This window comes from Thermobia domestica, chromosome 1 (genome assembly GCF_964235325.1).
Source record: "Thermobia domestica chromosome 1, izTheDome1.hap1.1, whole genome shotgun sequence".
NCBI classification, from domain to species: domain Eukaryota; kingdom Metazoa; phylum Arthropoda; class Insecta; order Zygentoma; family Lepismatidae; genus Thermobia; species Thermobia domestica.
The window spans coordinates 310,720,673-310,739,552 of record NC_137454.1 but is presented as its reverse complement, the minus strand read 5'-3'; the positions used below and the strand labels follow the sequence as shown (position 1 = coordinate 310,739,552).

Here is an 18,880-nt window from a genome sequence, read left to right as displayed (position 1 = left end):
TAGATGACTTAAATCCAAAAGTCTGTCGTTGGAATCGAACCAGGGATCTCCGACGTATAGTATCGTAACACTTCGTTGAAATAATTAACAAATACATTGTGAAAGCCATCCCATGCATTGTTCAGGTTGTTAGCCGTATATATGTGCTCCCATGCTTCGTTGAGCAAACGAAAATTTAGATGTTCTACGCCAGAATCATTAAAATACCTTTTCGATACTAATATAGTACCTGGTTTATGTACTTTAGCGTTTGTAAACTCGTTACCTTTCAACATTACTGTAAAAATTTGCGCCTCATGATCTGAGGATCCACTATTGAGTACTTGAACATTACAAGTAAGGTGATCGATATTAAGCAAAATTTGATCTATTGCACTATTTTTATTCGTTCGGAAACCTAGTTGGCTCTCTGACTGCTGCAGTTAAATTATACGCTTGCATCAGAATCTCAAGTTGGTCATTTATTTTGGGTTCTAAAAAGTCGACATTTATGTCACCTGCTATTACAACCTGCTTACCCATTTTTATATAGAAGTCAAGGATAATTTCTACATTTTGCAAGAAAATATTAATGTCACTGTCTGGGGTCCTATACACACACAAAATAATTATCTTCATGCCTGGTACTTCTGATAAACATGATTAAGAATGCTTTTCGATATTTAGGTTGTTAAATTCAGTTACGATCTTATTCTCTAAATCTGTTTTGACATATATACATGATCCCCCTCTATTCTTAACAGATCTACTTTAACTAGCAATTATGTTAAAACCGGGAAGGTTAGTGACACTCAGCTCATCTGTGTTCAATCAGAGCTCAGTTAAACATATTAAATTTACATTATCCTCTGTATCACTTATTAACACTTCTAACATTTCTTTTATCAATTCTTAACCCTTGAACATTCTGGTGGTGTATCACTGACTCACTCGGTTTTTTATTTGCCATAAAAAATCGTCTTTATTTGGCTTCTTACACCTAGACGATTTTCTAGTTTTTAAATTTAATTCATCATTATCACTTAAACATTTTTAAATTTTATTCTTAGCATTTGTTGTTTTTTTGATTTTCAACAGCACTCGTTTCAACCCTAGAGACCTTACCATAAACAATGACACCCTTGGGAGATTTTTGATAGTGGTCACTTGTTTCTAAGCCGGTGATCTTGTTGTTTTTCTTGTTTATTGGAGCTGTTATTTCATCCTTGTACTCTTTGCGTACTGGGTTTTTAGGGGGTAAAACACTACGGTCACTTCGGATTGTTGTTTGATTATCACTGTCATTACTGTTACTTACTACATATCTGCAGTTGTTGTTCTTCAGAGTCATTTCACCTACTTGATTCTTTTCAAAAGTATATTCACTAAACGGTAATGCTATAGGAGTACAATTCATGGGCACCAGTGTTGATATGAGTTCTGTCAGGTTGTCGGCGAGGAAGTTTTTACTGCTACCATTTAGATGCTGATCGTGTCGTATGATATTGCTTGGGTACCTGCTAATATCGAGAATCTTGTAAATCGTTTGCAGATATTCTGAATTTTAATGTTAGTTTCACGTACCTCTCTTTTTACTATGGAAGAGTCTATGAGACCATGGCGATGCGGCAGCGTGGCAAGTACTACATTTGTATGCGTGTGTTGGTAAGATTTTTCTTAGTGCGCACCTTAATTCCTCCTCTCGTTTCTCAGAGTAATCAAATCGTTTCATTGGATGAAATGGCCAAAGTAAAGCCTTACCTTCCCCTTAATTTACATAATCCCGTTACTGTACCCACTGTGAAATAATTATGAGCAAACAATTATTTACGTACAGTTGAACAATGAGAGCCATTACATAACGTACATACTGTATTTTTTCATAAAACCGTCGGTTAATTTTCATAAATTCTTATTATATTTTAGTAGTTATTTTATGGTTATACTTAAACGAGGGTATTTGTTTCGTTACTGAGTAACCATTTTCGCAGTGGGAAGCATGTAGAATACAGCGGTTGTATAACAGGAGAGATGCAGAGCGCCGAAATCATAGTGAAGTGCACGCAAATGCTGAAGCGTATACAATGTACAGGACTCCACTGAAGCGAGCTTAGAATATAGTAATCTTACATTATTTGTTATTTTTACCATATTACTTTAATTAGGGTTATCCACCTTCAGTATATGTGATCTTTGTAAGTTGGTATGTAATTGTGACATAATAGCTTTATCGTGTAAATTTTGGTCCTCATGCTGTTCAACTCCACCTCTTCTTTCCTTGTGATCTTGTGGGTGTTAACTGTTAGTGTATATTAAAAGTATTTAGACATTATTTCGAAGATATACGGGTAAAATTGACGCAATACGGTAGAAATAGTCCGATCAGTATCCCTGTAACTGAAGCATACAGTAGAACAACGACAATTATAGTGTCATTGTCGTGTAATCTACCGTAAGGAAGCAATTACACCTAATATGAATTCTCTTCCAAAGTAGTTTTATGCCACATTATTGTAAATAGCGTTTTCCTGAGTACCTTCGTTTTCCTAACGCTCTTCCAAGTTGCCTGTTTTTGCTTGCAATAAAATTTTTAAGCTCCTTCGCAGCAGTGTTGTCAGCGCCCTAACCACCAGTGCTTCTCTTCTTCCGCGGAATTAATAAATATTCCGTCTCGCAAGCATGCCTAATAAAATAGAACTCCGCTAATAATTAAGTGGTTTCTACGCTGTTTATTATGCACATAAGATACAAACACACACACACATACACACACATATATGTATTGTGCCTTGACGCTTCGCTCTTTTTTATCTGCGCGTGAAACGACAAATATTGCAGGTGTGGCAAAGCTGAAACTGTTGGTATACATGAAAGAAACCCTTAAGTCATTATATGGTTACCCAATATTGCTAATCTGTACGATATATTTATCATTAAGTATTACTGAAAAGTCAATTCATATAAAAAGAAGCGTGTTTATTTTTTCTTACTTACTTAAGCCGTCCTCTTCTACCTTCCAGTGTAGACGGGTTTCCAGAGAGCTTTCCACTCGTCTCTATTTCGTGCTGTTGTCTGCACCGTCTTCCATGGAACCTTCTTGTTCTTTGCGATCGAACATTCCAGGTTCCAATTCTCATATAACCTAATCCTCGCCTTGTTGTTATCAGATCATTCAGACCGGCTCTCTGTTTCCCTGTTCTTTTGATGGTTGACGATTTCGGACATACGAGTTATTAGCCCGTAGTATGTTTATTTTTTCTATTACCCCGAAATTGCCCCTCTCTTTTGTTATCATTGTTTAGTGTTGCACTATGATGAGGCACTGGGACCGAAGTGCGGATCAAAAGCTAATTTAACGAAGTGCACACTATTTAGTGTGGACTCTATTTGTAGACTTCGAGTGTGCATCCTCAAAGTGTTCACTATGCACTTTTGCTCACGGCCGATATGTATTTTACTTTCAATCTATTATTCTGTTTTCTTTAGCCAATATCATATAGAAACAGTTATCTTTTTAGGTTTTTGAAGAGGAAGTAACGATTTCTTTCTGAAAACATCACATAATTTACACCCATCTACTAATTAGGCAGTTGAAGATCATTAGATACATTGTGATCAAGTCATTTTGACAATTATTATGATGGCAGAGGAACATAAAGTTAAATGTGAATTAATTTCTATGTTATCTGAAATTGTGAACGAAGGAGAAAAGAGCACAACTTCTGATGAATTTCCAAATGAAGAAAATTGTATAAGATTCAGGAAGAATGAGGAAGCTAAATCCACAATAATCCGAGAAGAGAATCCGATGTTACATCAAAGTGTTACATCTTCCCGGGTCACAGAACTACTTTCAGAAATAAAGTCTGAGCGTAAAATCAAAGACGGTGATATGCATTTAACCGTTGGGATTGATGAAGCGAAAATTGAAGGTTTTTCCACATATGTAAAATCACCTTCTTTTTCGTTAAATAACTTGACAGAACATGAAGGAGATGGATCTGAACTTCAAAGGTAACGCTTTTCTCGATTTCTATCTTTTATATGTTATGGATCGTATTTTAAGAAAAAGCTTTTTTTTTTTAATTTTTATTTTTAGATAACAATTTGTAAATATGGTTATTCAGATACAAAAGATTTTTGCTTACTTGGAATGATCTAGATAGAGTGCGACTAAGTATGCAGTAATACTATTTCAGTATCGTATAACATGCAATTTATAGAGAAGTGCAGCTGCAGGGATAATGTGTCTCTAGAATAATTCGTTCAAAATTTCCTATTGATTTACCAAAAGAGTTTTGGATTATCCCTCTTTAATTATTTGACAGACACTTAATAGGAGCATATGTTTCTCGCCCATACGTTTCAGTCATGATAGTTAACCATTAGTAATAATATTAAAGTAAGTTAACCATAATATGCCGAATAATATTTCGAATAGCATAAATCGAAAATAACAATGGTAGAATAGTAAATTAAAACTTCTAATATATAAAAATATTCCTGTCTTGAAAAGATTAATGCAGTAAAGAAAAGAGCAAAGAATATAAAAAAAGAGAACAAAATAATAAAATAATATATGTTGTAGTCGTGGTCCCTACATTTTTAATGAATAACTGCAATTTGAGAATGCTAATACGACTGTACTCCGTCTCAGTCTCAAGAAGTGACCGCAAACCGGTCAGACTCGAGGTCAAAGATCAACTAGTTCTTTTCCTTCAAAACCAACATTTTCATTACAAAACTGTGCAAGCACTTACGAATTTTATTGGAGATTATATAACCTAATTGGTTGTCACAAAATAGCATGATAGAAGGTTTTATACTTTTTGCTTTATACTAACTTAGGTTTAACCCAATCTACCTTAGGATCTTAAATGTAACTGTGTGCACCGAATAACCTCTCAGATGTTTACGATTTCTTCTCCGTTATTACAAATCTAAAGTAGGTTTAATTTCATGCAAATAATGTTGTGTATTGGTTTCCCTAACTCGCAATCCATTGTTCAGACTCGCTACTCGGTTGACTTCCTGTTAGTCATGCTTAGTGGTGGGTAAATTCCCGGGAAGATATTTTTCGGGAAGATTCCCAAAATGGGAATTTATCCGGGAATTTATGTTCAATAAGAAAGAAAAGGGCATTCTATTACTATATTATGGTTTCAAAGTTGAATTAATTTTTATATCACAGCATATTATTACTGTTGTCCACAGAGGATTCTTTAAAATGTATAATCTGAACGGTATTGTGTTACTTTATTAACACTTTATTATATTTAGAAAGTACGCATAAATGTATATTTATTTACTATATGTTCTATCAATTAAATATGTGTGAAAAAATTATTTAGTAAATTATAGAGTAACAGTTTAAATTTATATGTAAGTGGAGTTCTCAACTTGACTCTATTAGTGATATTATAAACACATTAAATTTATAAATGTTACAAACCAATTAGATTGGGTAAATGCTACAAGATACATATCTTACCAATTTATCAACATTTGCGCATGCATATTTATGTTCACAAAATTTGCAAGATACTTATCTTTATATTTTAGCACGTAACATTGCCATACACGACCTTTCATTCTACCTATTTCTCGAAATTCCATACGTTAATTCACATGTAAAAGAAGTCCGAGTACCTCTTCAGAAATTCGAGTCAGAGAGAGGAGACTGAACGACGTTTATTACTAATGGTAGTTCAGGGTTTATTAATAGTACTTCATCTCTATTTCTACATAATTCTAAATTACTTTACAAAATAGTTCCTTTTCGTCATTTGTGAATTAGTACTTTGCTAATTTTGGCCGTTCTTTAGCATTTGGGGCAGCTTTTGCACCTACTTTTTTTTTTTTTTTTTTTTTTTTGCGATATTCTATTCCAATGCGGTTGTTTTATGGTTTCATACGTTAAATTACGTTACCAACATTAAATTCAGACAGCATTGCAGAGCGAGCGTTAGCGAATAAAGGCGGGTTAGAGCCCCGCATAGCACGTTGTTTTCTATCTTCGTTACCAACAATTCACTTTTCTTTCCTCACATAAATCCTTTTCTTTCCTCAGACTTACCTCTTCGTTTTGTATAAATCCCCTACTCCCTTAAAAAAATATGTCGATACTTTCTTGACTACTTGAACATCACTATAAACTCATTTCTTCCGTAAATCATCTTACTTTTTGCTAGTTTTGGCCTCCAATAAAAAACAATTACCCTACTTTTTAGTGCAAATAGAAATGGAACTTAAAAAATCATATTATTAGTTATATAAGGTACCGTCAAATAATTTTAAATTATTTAACCTCCAAATTCTTTAAAACCTAGAAGTAAATCACAATATATTAAAATAAAGTAATTAGTCATATGGTTCTTATAATTTGGAAGATAAAGAAAAGAAATGGAAATAAATTCCTTCCCGGGAATTTATAGGCCAGGGAAAAAACCCGGGAATATTCCCATTTTTAAATTCCTTCCCACCGGGAATATTTCCACTGCCCATCACTAGTCATGCTTGAACAGTGCTCAATGGGCAGACTGGTAAATAATTTGTGCTCTGCTAGTAAATCATTTGTAAAACTAGTTTATATATGGTCTCGAGTTTGACTTGTTTAATTTTTAAAACATACAGGCTACGCTATTCCACAAAGTAAAAAAAGTTCATAAAACAAGTAGCAGCGCGGTTTCTGTGATGCAATATTTTCACAACAAATATAGAAACCGCAAATGGTAGTAGATTTCTACCACTTCCGGTATTAAGAGAGATTAGACTAGATACGATATATATTCCTGTTACTCCTAATTGATTTTCAGAAAACCGCTTCTTGTATCTGTTAGTTTTTATTCTATAACAATCAACATTAAAACCGTAAGTGGTTAATTTTCTACCGCTTGTGGTTTGAATAGAGGCTTAAGAGAAAGATAGTAGCTTTATTCAGAATGCTGAATAGAATGCAGAAGACGCTTCTTGCTGTTACCATTACTGTTACATGGGTATCACTATTGAAACCGGAAGTGGATAATTTGTACGACTTTCGGTTTCAGTTGAAGGCAATAGCTGAGATGAAAGGTATTCACGAGACGCTTGAGAGGTACTCGATTGGAGAAAACCACATTCATCTATCCTTTGTCGTTTTTGCTCTATGTAAATTAATATTTATTGAAACCAGAAATTACAATTGAATGCACAACTTCCGATTTTAGTAGAAAGTTAATTATAGAGATAAAATATAATGCTACGAAACAGAAAACCGGATCTCGATACGTATTACCGTTTCTGATATATGGTGATCAATGATCAAACCGGAAATGTTTTAAACCACTTCCGCTTTGAGAAGATAGTTTTAATAGCAAACTCAATTTGTTACTCTTGACTCTTTATATTTTGATCAAATTCCGTGATGATCCGTGAAGTAGTACTTTATATAACCTTTTTTTCTGTTACATACGGTTATGATAACTATATAAAAGAGTTTTGGTAAACTAGAATCTAGTTATTCAAAAGTAAACAAGGAAAACTCGTTCTTTTTGCTACTTCTGCATACAATTAATCTATTCTAACCAAGGAAACATTGCACTGTGTGCTTTATCTGATAAATAAAATAAAATGAAAAGAAACCTATCCTTCCAGAAAACAAAGAAATAGGCGAATAAGAAACATTTAGACTTTCCTTGGTTGTATAGTTGTGAGTGGCAGAGGTGAAACCTGCATCGAAGGAAAATTTGTCCATTTCAAGCAACGAAAGATGTAACTGGAAGGGCAAATGGAAACATATCGTCCCAGTAAAGTAGAAAGGTGCTAAGCACCAAACTGCAAATTTCTCAGGAGAGCATAAAAACGAGTAAAATACTAATGAATTACGATTCTTTCATTCTTCTATAGAATTCTGTTTTCACTGCAAACCATACATATTGTCTCCTGCCACTTGTCTCCTTCCTGCCAACATCAAACATGAAATGGGAAGTCAGCATATGAACTTAGTTAGAAATCAAGGAGACTGGCGCGTAGCACCTTTCTGCTTTCCAGTGGCGATATGTTCGATACTGAGGATTCAAAGATCATTGTTCTACGAAGTTTTTTGTTGGATGAATCACACCAGCTGCCGCTGAAAAATCAAATTCAGATAGTCGCCCTTATAATGTACTAGGAACTTATAGGGAGGCGGAGAAGTGAAGGGAGGCTGCTCAAGCGGTAAATGATTATGAAAGTGGAGGTGGTAGACACGAGTTTCACTTCTCAAATTGCTTTAATGTATCTAAGGGCGTAACTACTATGGCGCAAAACCCCGCAGTTTGGGGGGCCTGACACTTCCAAGGAGACCCTTCACCCGTGCCTCCTAATAGGTCGAATCAAGTTTCTTTTCAGTTTTGTAGTAGTCAGCAATGATCTTTGACCCTCTGTTTTTTTGGCAATTTTTTGGAGGGTTGACGTGTAGGTCAAGAACCGCAAACAAAGAAGATATTGGTTCTTCGTTTCCGATTGAAGTAATTTCCTTTTTTGAAAGTTGAAATTTGAAATAAGTGTTCAGAATTCTGCGTTTGATCTAACAAGGCTTTTAATTGTGAAATATAAATCACTGTCGTCTAGTTTTCAGAAATTATTACCGCGTATTTGTTGCTTTTACGCTCCCTGTCCCTGTCAGTTCTGCGGAGATGTCGTTCTCAAAACTGAAAGTAATAAAATAAATAAATACATAAAAAACAGTGTAACAAGCACAATGGGCCAAAATAGATGAACTAATCTAGCACGGCTAACAATAAATGTAGACGAAGCTGAAAAAAGGCTGTAGGGAAGTTAGTAAAGGATTTTGCTGATAGAAGAGTAAGAAGGAAACCAATCAATTAATTCCTGCTACTCTTCATGAAGATTGACGTCACTGACTGCAAAGATGTAAGTCCACCTTTTATTCTGAAGCTTATTGAATAAATTATGCATATAACAAAGTGGTTTCTTTTTATGAATATTTAGGCCTAGTTGTAGGATACATTAACTCATTGTTTACAGATACAGAAAAATATGGTTATTTGTAATGTTATCTATCATTCCACAAAAAAAGTTAAGGCGGGGGGCCAATGGTATTCTCTTGCTGATTGACTCTAAAACGTAATTACGCCACTGAATGTATCCCACCCCAGCATTTGTTCTTCAAACAGTGTCACCCTTAGTATTTATAAGGTTTGCAAATTGTTTTTTGACTCTTAACCTGCAGTAGTGATTACCTTTTTACGGTAGTAGCTATTGCAATTAATAAAAGTGATTAGGTGCAAAATTGTGACAGTCGTCTAATTTGTATTTCTTTCTGGCATTTCTGTACAAAATTGCAAGTTCCTAAGTGCAGTATTTTGTAAGATTTTTATGAATTAAATTTTACATGTCTTATGGAAATTCTCAAGCTTATGATGATGGACGGACATCCCCTTGACATGTCACCACCATTTTTGATCATTTTTATACATCTGCCTCTCCACTTCCCCAAGTTGCGAGGCTGAATTTGGATTTAAACGGCATCTGAAGTGGCACTGTTAATTTCAGCAACCCTAAAAACTGGATTCGACACTAATATGGGTAATTTTCGATCATGTTTATATATATATATATATATATATATATATATATATATATATATATATATATATATATATATATATATATATAATAACCTGATGCGAGGGAGATAAATTTACTCTCAAGTTTAAATGGAAGTAGTAAAAATGAATGTGAAGCCTTAAGGAAAAGATACGACCTATTACACTAAAATTGAACAATTGTAAGAGAAATTATCAAAGAAAATTTTTTTATAGATTGAAGGGGATGGGGTAATCCATACCGCATGACAGGGTTGAATTTAATGCAATTTCTTGAGTGATTTTAATCCCAAGGACTGTGGATTACAGAAAAGAATCTAAGAAAAATGTACATTATATTCTATCTAAACCGAATGGATTATAGAATGAAGAGTAAATCAATTTGGTGTGTTCCCACTTTGCCTAATACCCATTTTGCCTAACACTTTATGAGCTGTAAATCACAGTTAAAAATCACAATTCACAATTTTAGGTGAAATTCCAATTCCCATTACGTCTAACGATCTTATTAGCAAGGAAATACCCTATATACAGGTGATCTGACAATGTTTCCATACTTATACACTTACACAACTATTTCGTACAACAAGAAGCTTACATCAAAGAACTTACTACAATCAGTAGAAGAAAGTACTACGAAATTAATAGAACAACTTGCTGGCTACGCCGCGGAAGGACTATGTATTGGTTCCTGTGTACGTATTGTATTGTATATCATACTAGAAGTCAGCGATAGTTCGTTTTTTCCTTTCTTTTATTTGTTTTTGGCTATATGCATATTAACTGTATTACAACATAAAATATAAAGTAGTAATTGTGTTAAATAAATTAAATATTCTTTGAATTTAAAATTTTGATCCTGTAGGCTTTTATCCGCGATTCGTCATAACTATACTCCGGTTTGACCTTAGTAGAAGGGATCATGATATCTTGAGTGTTGTTTTTTCTAGTATTACAAGACTCAGTCCACATCTATACTTGTTAATAATTTGTGTAATTAATTGAACAAGCATATTAAATGCTAAAACGAGTACCTTAAGAACAACATCCACGGCCTTCTTGTGATATGTTAGGCTTTCTGTATTTTTAAATTTTTTTACGGCCCACAAAATTTTTAAATACCCATTTTATGCTTCAAAATAATCATCATATGCTTCAGGAGCATGTCCCGAGCGAGACACAAATTTATAAGCTCCCATTTTGATTATTATTATTATTATTATTTGGTTTACAAAAATTTCGATACGGCTTTGCATCGTCGTCCGTTTTGGGAACTGTTGTCAATGGTAAAAAACAGGTAATTTACCGATATGGCGACATAAGTGGAATAGGGTTGATTAGACAGTAATTTGCAGTCCAGTGTTGTGAATATATTTTCGGTGTTTGTCAAGTTCGTAGAGAACTCGTCTTCTGTTTTACAGTGATGGCTGCTTCTGGAGCAGTGCAGCTGAAGCTCTTTGGAATTGTGACGAGTAACCCTCGTCTGTTATAGGTTTTTCGCATTCTAGTTATTCATGTTGGACTATGCCACTTGCCACTGCTATTCTCCGAACACACATTACATTATTATATATATATATATATAGTTTTTGGTGAATTTTCAGTTTAGCGGCCAGCGAGATCGGAGGAGAAGGCAACCAATGATGTTTCCTATTCTCGTTGTCGTACATAATCTATTTTCATCATAGGTCAAGATTTGGTCCAGGAACGACGCTTTATTATGGCGCAACAGCCACTACAAGCTTCAGTCGAAGCTTGCTTCTCTCGGATAGGACATGAAAAACCCAGTTACTTACCTTTCATGTCATCCGAAGGTTATAGAGATATGATCGAATGGTTTAGTCAGACAGTTCAAACTTGTGTGCAAGCTCCTAGCATTGCTTGATACTTTCCGTGAGCTGGACTTTGTCGACGGTGAGTAAACAACGAAGAGAAAGCTTCTCTTCAAAGCTCTGCAATTCGGAGGAAAAGCTGCTGAACCGCTTCTAAGCAGTCAGTTTACTCACTGACGTCTCTCCAAACGGAAAGCATATTCTTCTAGTCCTGACCTTTCTTTCCTAATGTGTATAATAAAGCAAAATAGGCTACAAAGTGTCCTTTCAGCATGTTGTTTTACAATTGGGCTTGTTACAAAATTGATAGCGGAACGTGTGACGCAGTGAACAACTCTCTACTATTTAAGGTTTCAACGAAATGTAAACATATGATGTCATCAGAATCAAGTTTTCCAGATTAGCGCGACAAATTTAACCGTTCTGAAAATCCGCAAGAAATTGCTTGGTTACATGATACCTACTTTCTCGTTTCGATATATGACAATGGGAAATTAAACAATATTTAGAAATATAATGTAAATTCTTTATCATACGCCCATATGCTAGTTTAGTACTCTCCATTAGACTTGTTTTTCCGTAAAAATACAACATTTAACGATATTTATATTTCTTTATCTTATTATTGTTTTTATTAAGTTCTGAACAAAATGTGCCTAAACCATTGGTTTTAAAATGCTGATTTTATAATATTTCACTTGTGATTGGTGTTCTTGTCTTGTATCAATAATTTGAATTTCACTCGATTACTCACATTAAATCCAATCTCAATAAACTGTCAATGGGATATTAAAGAAAAGATAAGTGTAATTTGGACTGAATGGTGCGGTTTTCGATGTGGAAGCAAGAATCCAATAATACAAATTTTTCCTCCTTAACCACACTACTTAACTGTGAATAGGAAAACTTAGTAATTGAACTCGGCAACCGAGGGACACCTTTCTTTATTCTAAAGTTGTTTTAGTTTTCCTTGTTATTTCCTTTTTACATAAAAATATAATTTAAAAGATGTGAAATCCATATATTTTATTTGTATTTGAATCAATAAACTGATGTGTGCAGTTTCAGACTGGAAATTTTATGGGAATTGGTATTAACTATCACAGAAGTGTATACTTTGCATAATAATCACGGATTTCACCATCATTTATTTCGTTATGCAATGCATTTCAAGGTGTAGAAATTTTAAATACCTTCCTTGAAAGATGTATTAATTAACGTCCTCTCAAATTAGCGTATTTTTTTTATTTTTTTGTACGAATATACAGTAAACGTCTGGGAATTATATTTATAGCAATGTTGATTTTATTGTTATATAAATTTGTTTCAGGAGCGATAGTGCCTTCTCCAGAACGGGAAATACCTCTGCTTCAGAAAAGCCAGCATATTCTCATCCAATTCAGAATCAATTGTCTTCCGATACGTGTGACAATGTAATAACTAGAAGATCACATGTTTCAACCCAGATAGTTAAACATAATGATGATGGACATCATACTTGTCAGATTTCTCAAAAGGAATTCAAAATTGAATCAAGTTTGAAACTCTCCATTTCAACTAATGTATTTCAGAAAACTCATACAGTTGAGGAAAGTAAAAACGGAGCTTGTCAAGGATCAAATTTACCAGCATACGTGTTCGTTCATACTGGTCGGAAACAACATATCTGTGACAAATGTGGTAAGGAATTTATTCGAAAATCACATTTGGTTCATCATATGGTAGTCCATTCGGATCCAAACCCTCACATTTGTAATGAATGCGGGAAAGAATTTAATAATAGATCTGGTTTGGTTCAACACAAGCGAATACATACAGGTGAGAGGCCTTACAATTGTGGCGAATGTGGTAAAGGTTTTATCCAAAGAGCTCAATTGGATCAACATAGCTTATTACATACCGGGCAGAAACTTCACAGATGTCATGAATGTGGAAGAGGATTTAATCAAAGATCTGGTTTGGCTCAACACAAACGAATACATGAGGGGCAAAAGCCTTGCACTTGTGATGAATGTGGGAGAAGGTTTACTACCAAAGCAACTTTAAGAAGCCATATTTTAATGCATGCAGGTGAGAAACTTTACATTTGTCATCAGTGTGGGAAAGGATTTATACACGGATCTAATTTGACTCGTCACCTGAGAGTACATACAGGTGAGAAACCTCATACTTGTAATGAATGTGGGAAAGGGTTTATTCATAGATCGCATTTGGCTCTGCATATGGTAATGCATACAGGTGAAAAACCTCACACTTGTTGTGAATGTGCAAGAACTTTTACTAGTAAGTCAAATTTAAAACGCCATATGTTATTACATACGGGTGAGAAACCAAATATTTCTAACCAGTATGTAAAAGGATTTAGCAACAGATCAAGTGTTGTATACCGTAGGTTAGTTCACACAGATGATCATGTTAGTAATGAATTTTGGAAAGGATGTAATCAAAGGTCTGATTTGACTGAAGACACGAGAGTATATGCACGACATGACCATCATACTTGTAATGAATGTGGCAGAATGTTTCGTAGTAAGTCAAATCTGAGATGCCATATGTTAATACATACAGGGGAAAAACTTCATTTTTGTTATAAATGTGGCAGAGGTTTTAATCAAAAATCTAATTTAAAAAGACATATGTTAGTACATAAAGATGACAAAGCTGTTACGTATGTAGGAGAGGATTTGACCAAAAATAATTTAACTAAGCACACGTTAGTACGTACAGATCAAAAACTGTAAATTTGCAATAAATGTGAAGAAATATTTATTACGAAGTCTTATCTGCGAACGCATATTTCCATTAATGCCGATGGGAAAGCTCGTAATTCTAATGAATGTGGGTATCTAATTTGGCTAAATATAAGCTATCACTAGTGATGGGTAAATTCCCGGAAAGATATTTTTCGGGAAAATTCCCAAAAATGGAAAATTTCCGGGAATTCATGTACAATCACATGGAAAATTGAATTCTATTACAATAATTTCAAAGTTAAATTCTTTTTATATCACAATATATTATTAAGGTTGTCCCCAGAGTAGTCTTTAAAATGTATGTCTGAATGAATTTATTTAATTAATATTTTAATCTATTTAGAGAGTACGCGTAAATAGATATTTATTTATAATTTGTTCTATGAAAGTAAATATGTTTGAAAATGTTATAGTAAGTCCACATAGTTTTAAAACGCTTGACAGTATAAATTTACAAGTAAGTGGATTCTCTAAACTTGACTCTACTACTGATATTATAAACATTAAATTTTTAAATATTATAAACAAATTAGGTTGGGTAACTGCCACAAGACACATGTCCTATCATTTTGTCAACATTTGCGCATAAATATGTATATCTACAATATTTGCATGATACTTTCCAATCTTTATAATTTTGCATAACATTGCCACACACGGCCTTTCTTACTGCCCATTTCTCGAAATTTCATTCGTTAATTCACATCTAAAAAAGTCCGAGTACCTCTTCAGAAATTCGAGTCAGAGAAAGAAAACAGACCGACGTCTATTACTAACGGTGGTTCAGGGTTTATTAATAGTAGTTCATCTCTATTTCTACTTAATTCTACATAACTTTACCTTTTCACCATTTGTAAATTAGTACTTTGCTACTTTTGGCTATTGTTTAGCTTTGGGGGACCAGATATTCCACGTATTTTTTTTGCGATACTCTATTCTGATGCGGTTGTTTTATAGTTTCATATGTTAAATTACGTTACTAACATTAAATTCAGACAGAATTGCCTAGCGAGTGTGAGCGAGTGAAGGCGGGTTATAGCCCCGCATGGCACGTTTTTTCTATCTTCGTTACCAACAATTCTCTTCCTTTTCTCACATAAATGACTTCCACTTACCTTTACGGTTTGTACAAATTCCATACTGCCCTAAAAATGTGTTCGATACTTTCTTGACTACTTGCAAACCACTATCAACTCATTTCTTCCGTAAATCATCCTACTTTTCGTTAGTTTTGGTCCACAATACTAAACAATTACCCTACTTTTTAGTCCAAATGGAAATGTAACTTTAAAAATCATGTTATTAGTTACATAAAGTAGTCAAGAATTTTAAATTTTTTAACCTTCAAATTCTTTAAAACCTAGAAGTAAAGCACAATATATTCAAATAAAGGAATTATTCATGTTGTTATAATTTGGAAGATAAAGTAAAGAAATTGAAATTAATTCCTTCCCTTAAATTTATAGGCCAGGAAAAAAACCCGGGAATATTCCCACTTTTTCAATTCCTTCCCACCGGGAATATTCCCACTGTCAATCACTAGCTATCACATACAGATGAGAAACCACGTTTTTGACGTTTGTGGAAAGGGATTTAAAGAAATATATTGATACACACAAACTGAAAACATCACACTTCTATCCCCTGTAGAAGAGAATTGAATCAAAAAACAATATTAACTAATTATATACTAGTAATCTGACACTTATGTACGATGTGGAAAAGGATTTAATATATCTCAATAGAGTCTGGTATAAACTGGTAGTTACCTCGCACTTACCTGAGATGTTCAAAAATATTCTAAGAGGTTTGGCTTCACACGTTCCAAAATAAAGGTAAGAAGAATCATGACCAAAGTGAAAAAGGTTTAAAAAAAGATCAACGTTGATATATGCTAGTAGATATCAGTGAATATCTCTATACCTGAGAAGAATGTGAGAAAGACTATACTCAAAGATTACATTTGTCTAGACAAGATACACAGGTGAAAAACCATATATATATATATATATATATATATATATATATATATATATATATATATATATATGGGTGTATGTGTGTGTATGTGTGTAGTAGGATTATTATAGCCTATATCTATTTTCACAAGTTGTTGAAAACAAGAGCATTGTTTTAAATATTGTATCGAAATTATGTACTGATGAGCTGTATACCATTTTGTACAAATGTGCATGTAACATGGTCCAGAGAATGATTAATAAATTTAATCTGTCTGGGGAATGCAATTTTCTAAAAGATACTAAATTGGCTAAACATATCTTAATAACTGTGGAAAATTGGGAAAAGACTTTTTCGAAGATCAAGTTTGACTCATGGCAAAGTAGCACATACATGTAAAAGTGCCCAGATGTTACGAATTTGGAATTCCATTTAGTTTTAGATCATGTTTAACTCAACACATCTTAGAAGACTGAGGTAATAAGCCGTGTATTTGTACTGTGTATTGGGAAGGATTTGTTACAAAATGAACATTCGTAAGAGAAATGCTAGTTTAAGCTACTCAGGAACTTTGCAGTTGTGCGAAGTTTTTAGTTGGAGATCACACTTAGCTGAATACAAAGTCGCACACACAGGGAAAACTATATTTATAATGAACGTGGGAAATGATTTATTGAAAAATTAATTTAGTTGAACTGCTGTTGTTACGAGTAATAGATTTGGAATGTTTTACGGAACACATGCTATTACAACCACCAGCAAAACTATCTCCACCCCTGAATGCTCTAAATCCATTGCTTGGGATCCACATCATATGCAGCTTGTAAAACGCCTGGACAAATGCAGCCCAACTTGAAAGATTTCTCGGCATTGACAGCAGTTGGTAGGTCTGAGCGAGGTATCTGCCGGTAAAATTGTAGAGTAGATGACTAATGAACGATATATATTAATCCCAAAATTGCTGTGTATGTAACGTTTTATTTCATTATATGCTGTATGTTCAACGAAATAAAAACAGCGACCATGCATGAATCAGAAATTCTTGTACGTAAGTGAAAAAACAAAATCTAGTTGTAAATCATTATTTCCATTGACAGAGCTTCTCATTCCAACATTTTTTTATGGGGAGGGGATCTTGCTTGTCACATTGAGTATGCATTGAAATTGAAACATTTGAAAAAGTTGAAACTGGCGGGATTTGAACCCGGGTCTGCGAATAGAAGTTCAATGCGTAAACCACTCACCTAACTCGTCAGTTCGTCTTCCACCCAAACTATTAGCTATTGAAATCGTTTCACGGAAGATTACACACAAGATACTAATGATCGTATAAAGAGAAGTTGCTTGTGAGTGTAACAGTGACTTACTGGAGATTTCCTTTAACGCATTAATACGCAAAGATTTCCCTCAAAAACAACTATATATACCTATCACAATGAGGAAAATATCACAAGAAGTTCTTCAAATTGAGCCTACGCCATCGTTTTCAGCGATGGTCTCGATTTTCATTACAAGTTTTCCTCACCTTCTAATTTCCAAAGAAGGCGGTAGAAATTATTTTTGCGTTCTTTGGATTCTATTAACTCGTGAAGAAATAGAAAGTTCTATGTTAATCTTCCATAACAACTAGTTAATTTTCGTATGAGGAAGTTGTTGCAAAGTGTGAATGCAGGGAACTTCCAATGCAGCGGACCGGGTTCCAATCCCGTCGTTACCATTGTTGCTCTTTGCTGCAAGGTATTGTTTACGTAATTAATACTGTATTTCTTTTATTTATTTCTGTATTATTATTGTTATTATTGCAGAGTCAAGAATTGGCTACATATGTTATATTTTATGAAGTTTCGGATTAGATTTCAAGTCATTTTGTTGAATAATAAAGACACCCCATTGTAAGGAATTGGCAGAGGAAAATATCATCATGTTGTTTTTTGTTTGTTTGTTACTTGCACTCTACATCAAGTGTGGAAACTACATTTCACCCTTATCTGCATGAAGTACACTAATGGTTTTGATAATCATTAGAAAGTAAGTGAATAAGTGATAAGAGAAATAAAGTTAGCGTGTTAACAACATTTAAATTATCAGGTTGTGGGTAAAGTTATGACGTATTTTTTTTTTAAAAAATATGATAAATGATGATTTGCGGATATAATAGAGTTATTCGGACTCATGCAATTGTTGTCATGTCATGAAAAGCTAAGAGGTTGAGCGTCTTGTTTATTAATATTTGTCTTTGTTTGGTTTGGTTTTACAGTTTTGACAATACAGAATATGGAAGTCCAAAAATAGCGTTTTTACCATATTTTATTAATTTACTTCAGGAAAAGAAAGAACGGGTAAAGTCTGTGATTTTTACAGTCATCAGTTTCTGGTTTTGTCCCTGTTCTTAAAGAGTTACTAGTAAAACTGAAAGTGAGTGAAATGAGTAAAATTTAGTAAAACGAGTAAGTATAGGAAAGATTAATAATGATGAATATTCCTTAAATCAGTTAATTTAAGAAAATATAATCCAGTGTTCTGAAGCACCAGATTTCAGACAAAAGAATTGCGTATCCACCGCCGTGCCGTTGAAAATCAGCGCCCAGGGGGACATACGACGGTTACCAGTGCATATGCGTGAGGTCGCCAGACCAGCGGCAAAGCGTCAAAATATTTGGCGCGGGGCGTAAAAAAGTACAAAAATCGCTGTTTTTCTTGATTTTGAGCAATTTTATTACTTTTCCTCCATTTCCCCTCCTGAATTTTCGCCACTTACTTCGGCGCCCAG

General features: G+C 34.0%; 1 protein-coding gene across 5 annotated transcripts in view; it reads left to right on the top strand.

The window, feature by feature from the left end:
- LOC145662074 (uncharacterized) overlaps window positions 1-18,545 on the top strand; it is a 50,179-nt gene extending 31,634 nt beyond the window's left edge. For 4 of the 5 annotated variants that reach the window (XM_081727428.1, XM_081727415.1, XM_081727422.1 and 1 more), the window contains exons 2-3: window positions 3,498-3,993; window positions 12,729-18,545. In XM_081727428.1, the coding sequence (XP_081583554.1) occupies window positions 3,617-3,993; window positions 12,729-14,139 (1,788 nt within the window). In that variant the 5' untranslated portion in view covers window positions 3,498-3,616 and the 3' untranslated portion in view covers window positions 14,140-18,545. The remainder of the gene's footprint in view (window positions 1-3,497; window positions 3,994-12,728) is intronic. The other variant, XM_081727436.1, reaches the window with a different exon arrangement.
- Window positions 18,546-18,880: the final 335 nt, after the last annotated feature.